This window comes from Helianthus annuus, chromosome 3 (assembly GCF_002127325.2).
Source record: "Helianthus annuus cultivar XRQ/B chromosome 3, HanXRQr2.0-SUNRISE, whole genome shotgun sequence".
Taxonomy (NCBI): Eukaryota; Viridiplantae; Streptophyta; class Magnoliopsida; order Asterales; family Asteraceae; genus Helianthus; species Helianthus annuus.
The window spans coordinates 80,493,098-80,507,097 of NC_035435.2; the positions used below are offsets into that span (position 1 = coordinate 80,493,098).

A 14,000-nucleotide genomic window follows, 5' to 3' on the forward strand; every position below is an offset into this window, starting at 1 on the left:
TTATAAAGTCAAAAATAATAATTATGTTTTTTATCTTATAATACTTTTTCATATTTTGTTATACTATTATTAGTATTAATATCAATATTAATAAATAGATAATCAAGACACTTTATTATAAAAACGAAAGTGAAAAAGTTAATCATAAAAAATATATCCTTCGGTTTTCTTAACCAACTTTTTTATACTCATCATAAAAAAAATAAAATAAATAAACGATCAAATGCAACAACAAAAAATAGTAACATGGTTAGTGTTAAAACCGTTATAAAATGCAATCTTAGGGTCTGATATGTTAAAATATTTTTTTCGGACTGAAAGAGTTAAACCGATTAAAACACAGGGGCCAAAATAGTAATTTACTCTTTCAACAATTTGGTTTTGTTTATAATAGTGAAAACTTATTACTAGTGGTTTCATTCACGGTTTGATCTAAAATCCGTCAAAAGAAATTGTGAACGCCTCAAATAAAACCCTAGCGCCATAACAAATTTAGTAATTAAGAAAATAAAAATGCTCTATCAAAAAATTTAAACGAATAAGCGTCTCAAATGAAGACGATTCAAGAATACTCAACAAAACCGATTTTATATTCCGTTTCTCATCTGAGCCGGCTTCAAAAATATTGCTTAATCTCAAACTAATTACTATTAAACACATAATTACTCTAAAATTAATACACCAAATGATCTAATTAAAAAACATCTTCATTTACTAAAAAGACTTTCTTTATGAATTAGGATCATCAAGTTCAAAAATAAAATTTGAACCATCAATTTTTTCCTTTTTACTTTGATTCATAGACTTCTTTCTTTTTTCTCATTTTTATTAACTATTGTTACTGTTACAATTAGTAATTAATATTATGATTTATAAAATTAAAGTTGTGGATATTTTTTTTTTAAATTCAATTGCTAACTAATGCTTTGGGTAATTAATGTAAGCCATTTTCTCTCTTCTGTCCACCCTTTTCTCTCCTTAAAGTTTGACTTTTGGGTATATTTAACAACACCCCATAAAATAATATAATTTATAGAAAACAAATTAAAAATTTTAAAGAGACCACAATTCATCCTAGGAAACAAAACCTTAATTCATCCTAGGAAACAAAACATTATATTTCATAAACCCGATAAAGCAATAGAAAATTCCAAAATTTAAGAGTAGTTTCGTGAAACAATTTGAAATAATGTGTTATTTTGTCAAAAAAATAATGATAGTAATAATAATTAAAAAAGTGTTTTTTTATTGAACATCCTTTGGTAAATAATTAAAAAACAAATATTTTTTTATTGAACATCCTTTGGTAAAGTGTTTTAACTTGTAACCGTGTAAATTAGCGGGCTACGCTGACAAAGCCCAAAGCGTGGCCCAAAGTGTTAAAAAGATTTTGGCTGTTGCCATTTGGCAGTATTCGTAAACACTCTGGGCTCAGCCCTCCAAGTGGCAGCACCTCCTTTATTTGCTTGATTTTTTTGAGAACAAAAACATTAGTCACTTTCAAGCCAGTTGTTTTACCTTAAAAAAACATCATGATTTTCGTGTCAATACAAATTTTCATTCTAATCCTTCCAGATTAACCATGTTGCCATAAATCACCAAATTATTCCAAACTCCAAGTTTTATATTTTTTACACAACACACAACAGTGGTACCATAAACTATCAATATTTTTTTTGTCAAGGCCGATCTCACGGTATAAACATAACATATTTGCACTCGAGTTACACTTAATTTTCACTCAATTTTGCTTACAAGGAATGTATGTTTATATTTGTCACTCATAATCATTTATATGAGCGAAATCAAGTGTTATTTATTATTATACGACTGAGATTACTCTTGATAACGATAGTGAAAGTTACAAGTATCAGCGGTCAAACTACTAGTATAAATCATTATCAGCAACGCCTCATAGTTTGATTGTTGAAAACCATTGCCGACTTTTCAAAAAAGTTCTAATAATAAAGTGATTTTTAGCTTTCTTAAACTATACCTCACAAATTTAAAATAATCATATATATTTTTCTTTTGTATCATTACTTAAGATAAGATATAATATAGTTTTTCTCTGATAAGTTGTATTTACCTCACAAATTTAAAATAATCATATGTTTTCTTTTGTATTCTTACTTAAGATTAGATATAATATAGTTTTACTCTCATGAGTCATATAGTTTAAAATTAACTATAAATCTATATATTTAGTTTTGTTCAAGTTTTCCTAAATCTCAAAATTCAAAACCGAGTTGTAGACGAAATATAAAAAATCCAGGTTTATATTTATATTAAAAACTATTTTAGACAAAACACAATTGCTTCACCACAATGCTAAAAAAAAACATTCACATACAAAGCAGTCACCTGCGGCGGTGGGGCTTGGTTCATCAACATAAATTAAAAATGTTCAGCATCAAACAATCGCAACGATGAGCGAGGAAGAAATAGTGAAGAGATAGTACAAGAAAGTGTGAACCCAATTGAACTATATCATACCAAAATTAAGTATAATATTTTCAATAATAGTAAGTTAGTTTTTAGATTTTTTCACTGTAACACTAAGTTAAAACTAAAATAAATAATGATTATTCGAATAAGCCTACCAACCAACTCACGTCAGCTCAAACTAGACTTCAAATCTATACCAGCCAAGCGGCCACCTTGAATCTAAAAATATTCAAATAAGCTTCGACCTAAAAACTATTTGTCCAATCTTTTTACACTGTTATCGGTTCATCGCATAAATAAATACTCAAAAGAGGGTAGCAAATAGCAATGGTATAAACCTAAGGGGTATTTTTGGTAACTTTTGTTCAAATAAATACACTTTAACGATAATAAAAAAAACGTCAATTATTAACCAACCGCAGACGTTATCCATCTTCGATGTCTCCGCCGTAAACCCCTCACCGGAAAAAAACATAAATATGTTCACAAAGCAAAAACGCTCCGGCCGGAAACTTGACCGGAAAAACGCCTTCAAAAACGTCGATTACGACGCATCCACATCATCATCATCCTCTTCCTTTTCACTATTCGACACCAAACCAACTCACCGAGCTCCATCACTCGACAGTTCTCCGTTCCCCGATCAAATCAGTCACCGGATTGAAGGCACCGCCGGCGAAGTTGAGTCAATTTTCCGGTCGTTAGGCCTCTCCGGACCCGAAGATTTAGCTATCCCAGTAGCCGATTGGGAAGCCCATAAAGCCTGCTGCTCTGTTGTTTCATGTACAAACACTCTGGGTAAGGTTAATGATGACGTAAGCAGAATTGAATTGAGTGGTGTTGAAGTAATTGGGAGAAGTAGAATGAAGGGGGTGAGGCCGCCGCCGGTGTTACCGGTGATTGTGGATAAGCATTGGGAAGATCCGGTTAGGGTTCATGTTGTGAGAGAATCTACTGGTCTTGAGTATTTGGTTTCGCCGAATGGTACGGTGGTCCGGTGCAGTATTAAGAACTGGCAGAAGGGGGATTTTCTTGGCAGTGGGTCATTTGGAACTGTTTATGAAGGCTTCAATGAGTAAGTCATGTTATATACTTTTTCATTAAAGAATTGTTTGTATGTTTGTTTGTTTGTTTTTGCAGATATGGCTTCTTTTTTGCTGTGAAGGAGGTTTCTTTGCTTGATCAAGGAAGCCAAGGAAAGCAGAGCATTCTTCAGCTTGAACAGGTGATTTACGAGCTGCTTTCGTCATCGAGAGTCGTGTTTTTGATTCACATAAAGTTGTTTTCATGTGTGTCCTATTGTTTCAGGAGATATTCTTATTAAGTCAATTTCAACACGATAACATCGTTCGGTATCTTGGGACAGATAAGGTATGGATCTTGTTTCTGTGCAATACACACACACACGCGTGTGCGCGTAACGGGTTTTCATATAAGCTGATGAGAGAATAATGAAATAATGTTTCAGGATGATGGGAAACTATACATCTTTCTTGAGCTTGTGCCCAAAGGTTCATTGGCAAATCTCTATCAGAAGTATCGTTTACGGGACTCCCAAGTCTCCACGTACACAAGGCAGATTTTGAGTGGTTTGAGCTATCTGCATGACCGAAATGTCGTTCATAGGTAAAAGTCCATTCTCACCTTGGTATTAAAAAGCGTATCTCGTGCACATATGTAAACAACCAAAGGTTTGAATACATTATGAATGGCTTACTTGATGATATTAGCTAATATATAGAAGTTAAAAATATTAGTTGGATATTTTTCTAGTCTTCCAAGATTTTAGTGGCGTGATTATGGAGTGTCTTGTGATCGATTCATATTATTCTTTCAGGGATATCAAATGTGCTAATATATTGGTTGATGTGAGCGGGTCTGTGAAGCTTGCAGATTTTGGGTTGGCAAAGGTAGCGGCACATGGTTTCTTTCTTTTTTCTTTTACAATCTAAAAAAACTAACTCCGTTTGTATCGACAGGCAACCAAGTTAAACGACATCAAATCTTGCAAGGGGACTCCATATTGGATGGCACCCGAGGTTAGTGCAATCACCACGTCTATCGTTAATGCATACAATCTCCTAAAACGTGTGTGCCATTTTGACCCGTTACCCAACCCACGCCACCTGAAAATCTTGCTACCTCTACTGTTTTAGTTTTTTTGTTAAATGATTTGTGAGTTTGTTTGCGACTTCTGGTGTTATGAAACTTATAGACTATGCAATTAGTATTATATTGTTTATCGGTCCCCATGTAAAATATCGGGACCGATATTATCGGCAATATTTGACCGATATAAATTGTAGTGTCAAATTGCTATATATATAAATTCTGCATGATATCATAATTACCTATATCCCACCGCAATACCCTATATCTCAAATCTCGGTCCTTGACCGATATCCGATATTTTACGGCATAGCTTATAGACAATGATTGGTATTACATGTTTTATGATAGAAATGTGTCCTCAACACAGTTTTTTGATGTATCCTTAGGTTGTTAATAATAAGAAGAACAAGGGGTATGGACCTGCAGCTGATATTTGGAGCCTTGGTTGCACTGTTTTGGAGATGCTAACCGGTCGAGTTCCATACTCCCACTTGGAAGGGGTACGCATAATGTTTTCTTGTTTTAATTCTGCATTATCCTTCCAAAATAACTAAATCCATGAAGTCCTGTGCATAGTTGATGTTCATAAGTTGCAAATATTTAGCACACGTGCGTGCACACAAACTTATATAGGCTCGTTCAGTATAGAACCATTATTAAGTAGAGATTCGTATAGACACTTGTACATAATGTTGGCTACATTTAGTGGGAGAGAGAAAGAGAGACGGTTATGTGGGTACATAACCACCCTATGTATGTACAAGTGTTTATTCTGTTATCGTAGTTCTCTACTTGAAGCTGCTCTCTCTCTCTACACACACACACACACTAGATTATAACACATTTGAGGAGGACGAGATTGTCTTTTAACATTAATTTTTAAGAGTTTAAGGGGGCAAAATCATCTTTTATAATTTTTACATTAAGAGGGTGTTTGGGGTTGAGTTTTGAAAATAGATTATGCGTTTTGAATAATCAGAATCAGATAATTAACTGTAACAAAACGTGATGTTGAAAGATAGTGTTTGGATTTGATTATGTTGTTTGATATCACAATAATCAGATAATCAACTATTTGAGTGTTTGGTAAATATATATTTAAAAAAATAAACAAGTGAAAATCCTTTTCTAAACGCAAATAATCAATTTTTGGAACACTCTGTTTTGTTGCAGTAGGGGGGAAGCTGCTTTTGGAAAACTGCGTTTTGTAACTTTCTAAACGCAAATAATCAGTTTTTTAATTTTTTTTTACCGAAACACTCAAAACTGATTATTTACGATTTCAAAACTCAATAATCTAAAAATCTCCTTCAAAACTCAACCCCAAACACCCTCTAAGTATAGTCTATTCACATTGTAAGTAAATATTTTGTAGTTCTCATTTGAACCCAACACTATGTGTGTGTGTATTGCTATGACAAATATAATCGTATGTTTGCCAAATTTATGTTTTACCATTTTTTATACTAAGTTGTTCTAACGACGGTCAGCCTTTTGGTTTGATAGATGCAAGCATTATTCAGAATTGGCAATGGTGAACTCCCTTCTATTCCTAAAACATTGTCGGCAGAGGCCCGTGATTTCATACTTAAATGCTTACAAGTTAACCCGAATGACCGGCCTACTGCTGCCCAACTACTGAACCACCCATTTATGCAGACACCGGCCTCCATGAACTCGAGCCCAGTTTCTCCACTGTGTGGCAGCATGCGCGGTCTTAACGGAAGAAGCCCATGACAATGATAATGTAAAGTGACTCGCCATTCGTTACCATTTCTCATGGTATTTTTGTAAGTTTTGTAGTCATAGGTAGTCATTGTTTTCAGATCAACTGTAAATAGCTTTTTTAGTTTTTCATGGTTAGAGGTATGATTTGTTGATTAGGGTCGGTACATTGCTTGCGTCATTTTCAATTAGAATAAAACGAAGATGATCTCTTTATTTGTGGGAAACTCTATAGTACACTACCGCTAACAAAACGAATTATAAATAAATATGAAAGTACATATATAACAAGGTAAGAAGCTTCAAACCATCATCTTCAACGAGAACTTCAGTTGCTAGGATTGAACACACAATAAATATGAAAGTACATATATAACAAGTTAGAATTATTTACGCCATGACATCCACAATAATATCATAAAGAACTAAATCCCAAGATAGGATGTTAGTGCATCCTTATGAACTTGTGCTATAGCAGCAGCCGTTTCTGAAACCGCATTATTTATTTCTGATAATTTGCAAACTGTAAACTCTTTGTACTTTGACACCGAATCAATCAATGCAAACAGCTCGTGTGCACACATCTGAACCTCTTCTTCGCATTGTGTCATTGTTTCCTGTAACTTCGCCTTCGAACTCTTTACATGTATATAGTTAGTTACTTATATTGTGATAGAAACAATCAATTATAACTGATATATCATGTATAAAAAAATGCACATTTATTTACATTTTATCTGCCATGATTGAAAACTTAAAAATATAGGATATTTGCATGCTAGAAATTGTTAATACAAAAAATGACCCAATGTAAATTAACATGTTTGGTAAAAAAAAAATATTTGTATTCAAGAAATTTTATCACAGCATAAAATGACTTGGTAAAATAAATACTTTTAGAAATTCGCAGGAAGCCTGAAAAACATATAGTTTTTTCTTTTTCTTATGAAAACTATGTTTTAACTAATTTATTTACAAAAAAAAAAATAATAATAATAATAATAATAATAATAATAATAATAATAATAATAATTAAATGGAGATTTTAAGAATTTATCCCAGCTCAATCTCAAGCAAATATTACAAAAGTTGACTAAAGCCACCTAAATCATTTGATTCAACAAATGATTAGATGGTTGTTGAAATTATAAAGCATAATATCATAATTGGCACAAGAATTATTTACAAACAAAATTGTATTCTGAACAAGGAAAAGATCATCTGTGTTTTGACCCATTACCCAACCTGACTGAACCTGAACCACCCATCTCGCCACCTCGACTTATATTCATTTGGTTCAAGAACGATGATTTTATTTGCTTTAATATTAAACTTACAAAAAAAGGTTACCTCAACAAATTCGCGAGCTTCTTTTTCAACAAGCTCAACTTTACGAGACTCAACTTCAAAGTTGTTAATCAATTGGTTAGCCTCCATTAGACACCTGGATGTGTAATCTTGTGTTTCATTCTTTATTGTGATCAACTGGTTTTCCACCTAATCAAAAGATCATAGTCAGTTATTTGAGTCTAAAACAGGGCAGAGAAAATGAAAATAGAAGTAGACGGGAGTTACCTCATCAATTCGTGATTGAAGAATGGCAATACGATTCCTTTTTGCATCAATCTTGGCAGCAATGTCACGGGATAGTTGCTGGAGAGACATCAGAGTTTCCAGATTCTCCATTGAGCTTCTCTTTACTTCATCACGTGAAGAAATCAGTACAGGGTCCAGTCTTGATTTATAATCCATTCCAAGCACTTCAGCAGCTGTTTTACCGTTTGCGTTCAGCTCGTACTGAATGTCACTTCCTAGTTTTAACCTTAACAATTGAAATTCTCACATTAGACATGCAACAGGAATCAATCATAAACCAGTATAAGATATACTTGGATTTGCAGGTAGATAAAATCAAACAACAACAATTAAACCCAGAAAATCCCACAACAGATATAACTAAATCCGCATTTTAAAACACGTTCTTGTTCTTGTTCTGGTTCCTACTTGGAATTTATTAAAAAAAATCTGATTCACAGCATGTAGTTGAGTGAATTACATCTTACCAAAGATGAACAGGAACTGATGCATAGTCATAAACAAAACAGCAGAAGATTAGATTATGATAAGCTTCTTGATACGTAACACTAGTTTCACGGTTTCACCAACTCTTACAAAAGCTCCCTATATAACTCATTTTATGCACATAACGGGCGTACATAAGGGATTAGGATCAAATACAAAGGATCCTAATTGTAAGAAGTGTAAGAAGGATTTATAGAGTGACAAGTGTCCAATAACCTAAAAAAACCCACTACACAAAAAAACCCACTACAAAAAAAAAAAAAAAAAAAAAAAAAAAAACTTAAACATCCACCACCACCAAAAACCTAACCCCCCCCCCCCCCACACACACACATCACCCACCTAAAAAAAAAAAAAAATTTTTTTTTTTTTTTTGCGGAGGGGGTGGGGGGTGGGGGTTTAGGTTTTTGGGTGGGGGTGGGTGTTTAGTTTTTTTTAGATTTTTTTTAGGTTTTTGGGGGTGGGGGGGGGGGGGGGGGAGGGGTTAGGTTTTTTTAGGGTTTTTTTTTTTTTTTTTTGGGGGGGGGGGGGGGGGTTAGGTTTTTGGGTGGTGGTGGTGGGTGGGGGGGGGGTGGGGGTGGGTGTTTAGGTTTTTGGTGGTGATGTAGTGGGTTTAGTTTTAGGTTATTAGACACTTGTCACTCTATAAATCCTTCTTACACTTCTTACAATTAGAAGACTTTGTAGAATAACTTGACCCTAATTACCTAATTCCATGTTTCATAATCAACAACATAATAACCATAAGTGAGAATAATACAGATTTGACCATCAGGCTACTCTAAGACCAACACCCACTGAACAACAAATTCTCCGACATGACTTAAGAGGGAACTTTTTTTTAACAGCAATCTAATCTACTACTATTTAATGCATTAACCATTTACTAAAAAAATGGTAAAAAGTGTTTCCGGGTCAACCTCACCGTTATAAACCTATTTTACCCTTTAACCAACCAGCCCAATGCACCCATGTTGCCATCTCAATCCCCTAAATTCAAATAGTCATCCATGTGAACTGAAAGAAACATAACACTTTTAACAAATAAAAACACACAAAGAACAGATATGGTAGGTGCTCGAGAGGTCAATTGATTTTCAAATAATGCCCAATTAAATTATTTTACTCTATGTTATCAATGATGAAGCACAAGGCACACACCTGAGTGAAGAGGCGCAGTGCAGCACTACCACTACACTCAAGCGCGCAGAACATTTTCAGGCGCCTAAATATGTCTGAAACCAGTAAAAGCCCTACAAGTGGTATTGTTATACTATGTGCCTCGCTTAAAAAAGCACCTTAGGCCTAGGCTTCAGGTGAGGTCTCTGCGCCTTTGACAACAAAGATTTCACTTCTTTAATAAGTTAAACAGTACTCGTAATCCTTCTTTATAAAATTCCCCATTGCTCTAGGTTTACATACAACTACGTTGATCTTAGTAAAAGGTGCGTTAGATGCACGTGGTTCCAAGTTAATGCCAGATAAAAAAAGATTTTGGTTATAGTTTTCCGTGCGATGGCCCAGGACAAGGCGGTACTTGTGATATTTCGGCTTGGGACGCATTTTATTTGACAGTTTTTTGGATGTTAAATACCATTGGATGGGTTACTTTTTATTGGCATTGGAAGCACATTACATTAATGAAAAGTTGGAAATACTTACTAAACCAGTCCTCGTAGTATACTTATCTAATAATAACACCACTAACACTAACACTTATCACTAAAAGTAACTTTTATGCCATGCAAAGATCTAACTAACACAAATAAAGATAAAAAGCAACTCAGGCAATCTGCTCATAGCCTCATACATATAAAAGTTCACGTTATTGGACCAATCTATACTGTGATAGTGCTATTGGAGGTTTTATGAAAGCAAGAGCATAGATTTTCTATTATCAAGAGGTTTAGTGACAAAAAAATATTTCCATTGCCTTCCGTCCCAAAAGTGTTGTGAAAAATTACATATAGCTTTTTATCATCTTAAGGTTTAAAATGATGTTGAATCAACATTTATGCATTACTAAAGAAAAGCACATTTCATTTTTCTCCCTAGAAATGCCAAAAAAGATGACTTTATAGTATATGCATAGAATAAAAAGATGAAGTTCATGTAGAATTTGACAAAATGACTTATAAACTATATTCCTTCCTGGTAACCTTTTCGTAATAGGAAAAAGAAGTTACATGAAGGATAATATATTAATTAAGAAGGGAAACTAAAAATGGCGCGTGCAATTCTAGAAACTTTACTAAACAGTTCCATCACACGATAAGAGCAGAATTCAAGTCATTTAAACAGTTTCACCAACTCTTACAAATTCATTTTTTGCACATAACGAAAGATCAAATAATTAATTAATTCCATGTTTCATAATCATAAGTGAGAACCATAAAATTATCAAACAACGTGACATAAATAATAAATTCCAGCAATAACCCTATAAAATTATCACTTATGGTTGTTATATAAAACAGCTCATAGACAACAAACAAAAGGTACCTTCGGATAGCCTGGTTACATTGAGTCTGAAGTGCCTCAAGCTCCTTAAACTTTGTCCCAATGACATTATTCAGATCCCAACACTTCTCTTCCCACTTGATCCGCTCATCCTCAGCATCTCCTATATCCTTCACCACTGACTGTAACTCCCTTTTCATCCTCTCTGCATCCCGCATATTAATACCCTGTTCTTCCACCTTCTTCTTCAACTCCTCATTCTCCTCAAAAATCCTATTCCTCTCCTCTATTTTTATCTTCAGTTCCTTCTCTTTTTCTTCTATTTGCTTCTCGGCATTCCCCTCATGAACCTTCAATTGCTGAATCAAAGCATTAAACTTCTCGATATCTTTTTCACACGTATTCTTTTCCTTCTCCTTTGCTTCCTTCAGCGATGGCCCAGACTTCATAGCCTCCAGTTTTAACTCCAAATCCTTAGCATTTTCTGATAACACATTTGCGTCCTCCAACAACAAATTCTTCTCCTGTTATCAAAATTTAAGGAAATACAATCAGCCTAAAAGTTTTACCGTATAGTTAGTTAGGATAAATCATAGTCATTAAAGGCGGTAGGCGCACTCAAGGCGCATAGGTCTCGCCTGTGGCCTAGGGGCAAGGCGCGGGCCTGAGAAAAAAAGAAGCGCACAACAAAAAAAACTTAAAATATTTTTATATAATAGAAAGTTAATACTATTCTTCAAATTAAATAAACTAAAGCTATTATATAACATTTTGTATCGCCTATTTAGTACCAAAAGTTATAAATGCTTGTTTATAAGTGTAGAAAAATACTTTTCGTTAGATAAAAGTAGGAAATTTAGCTGGAATCTTGCTATGATTTAAAGAATTTGGCCGGAAACTCTCCAGAATCTAGGAATCTCACTGAAATATGCGCATGAACCATCACTTGGATAATTAAAGCGCAATTGCCTTGACTTAAGGCACAATTGCCTTGACTTAAGGCACAATTGCCTCGCCTTGCTAGGAAATTGGGCCTAGGCGCAAGAGGCGATGGCTTTTAACAACTATGGGATAAATAGTAACCAAGTTTTCTAGTGTCCTACTAAAGTCGTTCAAGGTTTCTTGGTTCCTCTAAAGTCATGCAACTTTCATTAGGTGTTCCATTCTTGTGAATGTTTCTTTATAAATGTTAAATGATTTAAAATTAAGCAAGAGAAACTTAATTCTAAATTGTGCGCATCACATGATGGGGTCTCATGCGGCGCCTTGTGCAGTTGGCCAATGTTTGAACAAATTGGACCGTGATTGCAATGGGTCTGAGTTTTTCAAGTATGTTTGAACAAATTGACCATCCATTAAACAAATCTGACTATAAACGATGAGATTAGCGCATATACTAAGGTTTAAAGTTATCATGTTAAAATACTATCTACAAAACCTTTTAGTACTTCTATGAAGTTAATATCCCGATATATCAACCGATATATTAGTGATATATCGGTTACCGGTCCCTGCCGAGATATCAGTACAAAATATCGGTCAGAATATCGGTAACGATAATATCAGCGATATTGACAGATATTGGACCGAGATTTGACCAATATATCACCGATTTTCCCGATATCAATACCTTTCTTCTTAGTTCTACTATCTGTCTTTTTTCGTATTGTTGCTATTAGTGTTTTAAGTCTTAATTGTTAGTTGTTATTGTTAAATGTTAGTGTTTTAAGTCATAGTAAGTTCCTACTTACTACAATTGTTAATGTTTTGCAAGTTGCAAAAGGTTAATTTGTTAATGGTAGGAGAGTATACTGAATTGTTAGTGTTAAATTGCTATATATATAAATTTAGCATGATATTAAAATTATCGATATCCTACAGCGATAACCGATATCTCAAATATCAGTCCTTGACCGATATCCGATATTTTACCGCAATAACTACTTAGGTACTTCTAATAACAAACGCCTCACATTCATGATGAGCACGCTTCACGCATTAAGCATAGTTGTTTCGGATTGGAAAGCCACACATTAGCCAAAACCAAGGACTCAAGGAGGCAAATGAAACATATATAATAAATCTTAGTTACTACAGAATAATTATGTTCTCCAATCAAATAAAGGAACAAGAATACCTGCTGTAATTTCCCCAGGAAATCCTCATCTAGCTTTTCTACAGCATCATCATCTCCCTGTATGTATCTCAAATAACAATCCTTATTATAAACAAACATACCATCTCCAGAAAAGGAGTGCGAATTCCCAAGGTTGTCGTTAAACATTGCAATCTGTACAAGCCAATGAATGACAGCTAAGACATTAGGAAACGAGTGAGGCGTTCCAGGTGCTTTCAAGGCAGATTTGTTCATCTTAATCGGACAATTCAAGCACTTCAAAACCGCAGACAAATCATCCTCTAACTTCTGCCCAACCGGATAATCGAGGCACTTGAGAACGTGTTTTAGGGTTTCAATAATGTTACTGTTGGATGGTAAGGGTTTGAGTTTAAGTGAGACCTGGCAGTTGGTTGTGGAGAGGAAGGAGTTGATGGTGGAAACGGCGTGGAGTTGGTAGGAGCGGTCGGTGATGGCGACGGCGGAGTTGCGGTGGTGATTGGCGCCAGTGGAGGAGGGACGGCTGCTGCAGAAACTGGCGTCGGAGTCGCGGCGGGAGACGGCGGAGAACTGCCATGGATCTGCCGGTGTTGGGGTGGTGGCTTGAGGGCGGCGTCCGGCGGGGCCTCTCATGATTTGGTTTGGTTTCCCGCTCTCAAAATTTTGGAATTGGGGAAAAAGGTTATGGTAGGAGGGAAATAAAATGGTGAATGATTCATAATCATCAAGTACTACAAACTTTACTTTCAAACCAATGGGGGTGTTTGGTCCATTACCGGAGGGAAGGTATTGGATTCAAGTTTCACAAACAACACGTGATTAAAGAAATTAGCCGTTCAAAAAAATGCAATCAATTTTCAAGTGGTTTCCATATCACAAACTCATTTTTTTAATTAACTAGTATTTAGGACCCACATTTTGTGACGGGACCGTTGAACCGAACAAAAAGTAAACATTGAACCACATGTGCACATTGCAGTTGCAGCGTATTAACTTGCAAAAATTAAACCGAAAGTAAAATATAGAGATGAATATGAAAAGTATAGGGGAATAAATC

General features: G+C 34.8%; 2 protein-coding genes across 2 annotated transcripts; one reads left to right on the top strand and one right to left on the bottom strand.

Annotated features, from left to right (window-relative positions):
• The first annotated feature begins 2,839 nt into the window (after positions 1-2,839).
• On the top strand, positions 2,840-6,505 carry LOC110928946 (mitogen-activated protein kinase kinase kinase 1). Its single transcript, XM_022172018.2, has 8 exons — positions 2,840-3,523; positions 3,589-3,673; positions 3,757-3,819; positions 3,917-4,074; positions 4,286-4,358; positions 4,428-4,487; positions 4,947-5,060; positions 6,067-6,505. The coding sequence occupies exons 1-8, from the start codon at positions 2,928-2,930 to the stop codon at positions 6,295-6,297; spliced, it is 1,380 nt and encodes a 459-aa protein (XP_022027710.1). The 5' UTR covers positions 2,840-2,927; the 3' UTR covers positions 6,298-6,505.
• Positions 6,506-6,531: 26 nt separating this feature from the next.
• Positions 6,532-13,649, bottom strand: LOC110928945 (kinetochore protein NDC80 homolog). The gene is made up of 5 exons (XM_022172017.2): positions 12,965-13,649; positions 10,870-11,351; positions 7,861-8,107; positions 7,636-7,782; positions 6,532-6,923 (listed from the first exon to the last, which is right to left on the bottom strand). Exons 1-5 carry the CDS (start codon positions 13,574-13,576, stop codon positions 6,711-6,713), a joined length of 1,701 nt encoding a protein of 566 aa, XP_022027709.1. The 5' UTR covers positions 13,577-13,649; the 3' UTR covers positions 6,532-6,710.
• Between the last annotated feature and the right edge of the window lie 351 nt (positions 13,650-14,000).

Bases quoted from the DNA above. Each gene is read 5' to 3' on its own strand.
- LOC110928946 (XM_022172018.2), top strand. From the start codon at position 2,928: ATGTTCACAAAGCAAAAACGCTCCGGCCGGAAACTTGACCGGAAAAAC. The intron at 3,820-3,916 runs GTATGGATCTTG...ATAATGTTTCAG, and splicing joins GGTATCTTGGGACAGATAAG to GATGATGGGAAACTATACAT. The intron at 4,359-4,427 runs GTAGCGGCACAT...TTGTATCGACAG, and splicing joins CAGATTTTGGGTTGGCAAAG to GCAACCAAGTTAAACGACAT.
- LOC110928945 (XM_022172017.2), bottom strand. From the start codon at position 13,576: ATGAGAGGCCCCGCCGGACGCCGCCCTCAAGCCACCACCCCAACACCG. The intron at 8,108-10,869 runs GTACCTTTTGTT...TCAATTGTTAAG, and splicing joins TGTAACCAGGCTATCCGAAG to GTTAAAACTAGGAAGTGACA. The intron at 6,924-7,635 runs GTAACCTTTTTT...ATACATGTAAAG, and splicing joins AAGCTCGCGAATTTGTTGAG to AGTTCGAAGGCGAAGTTACA.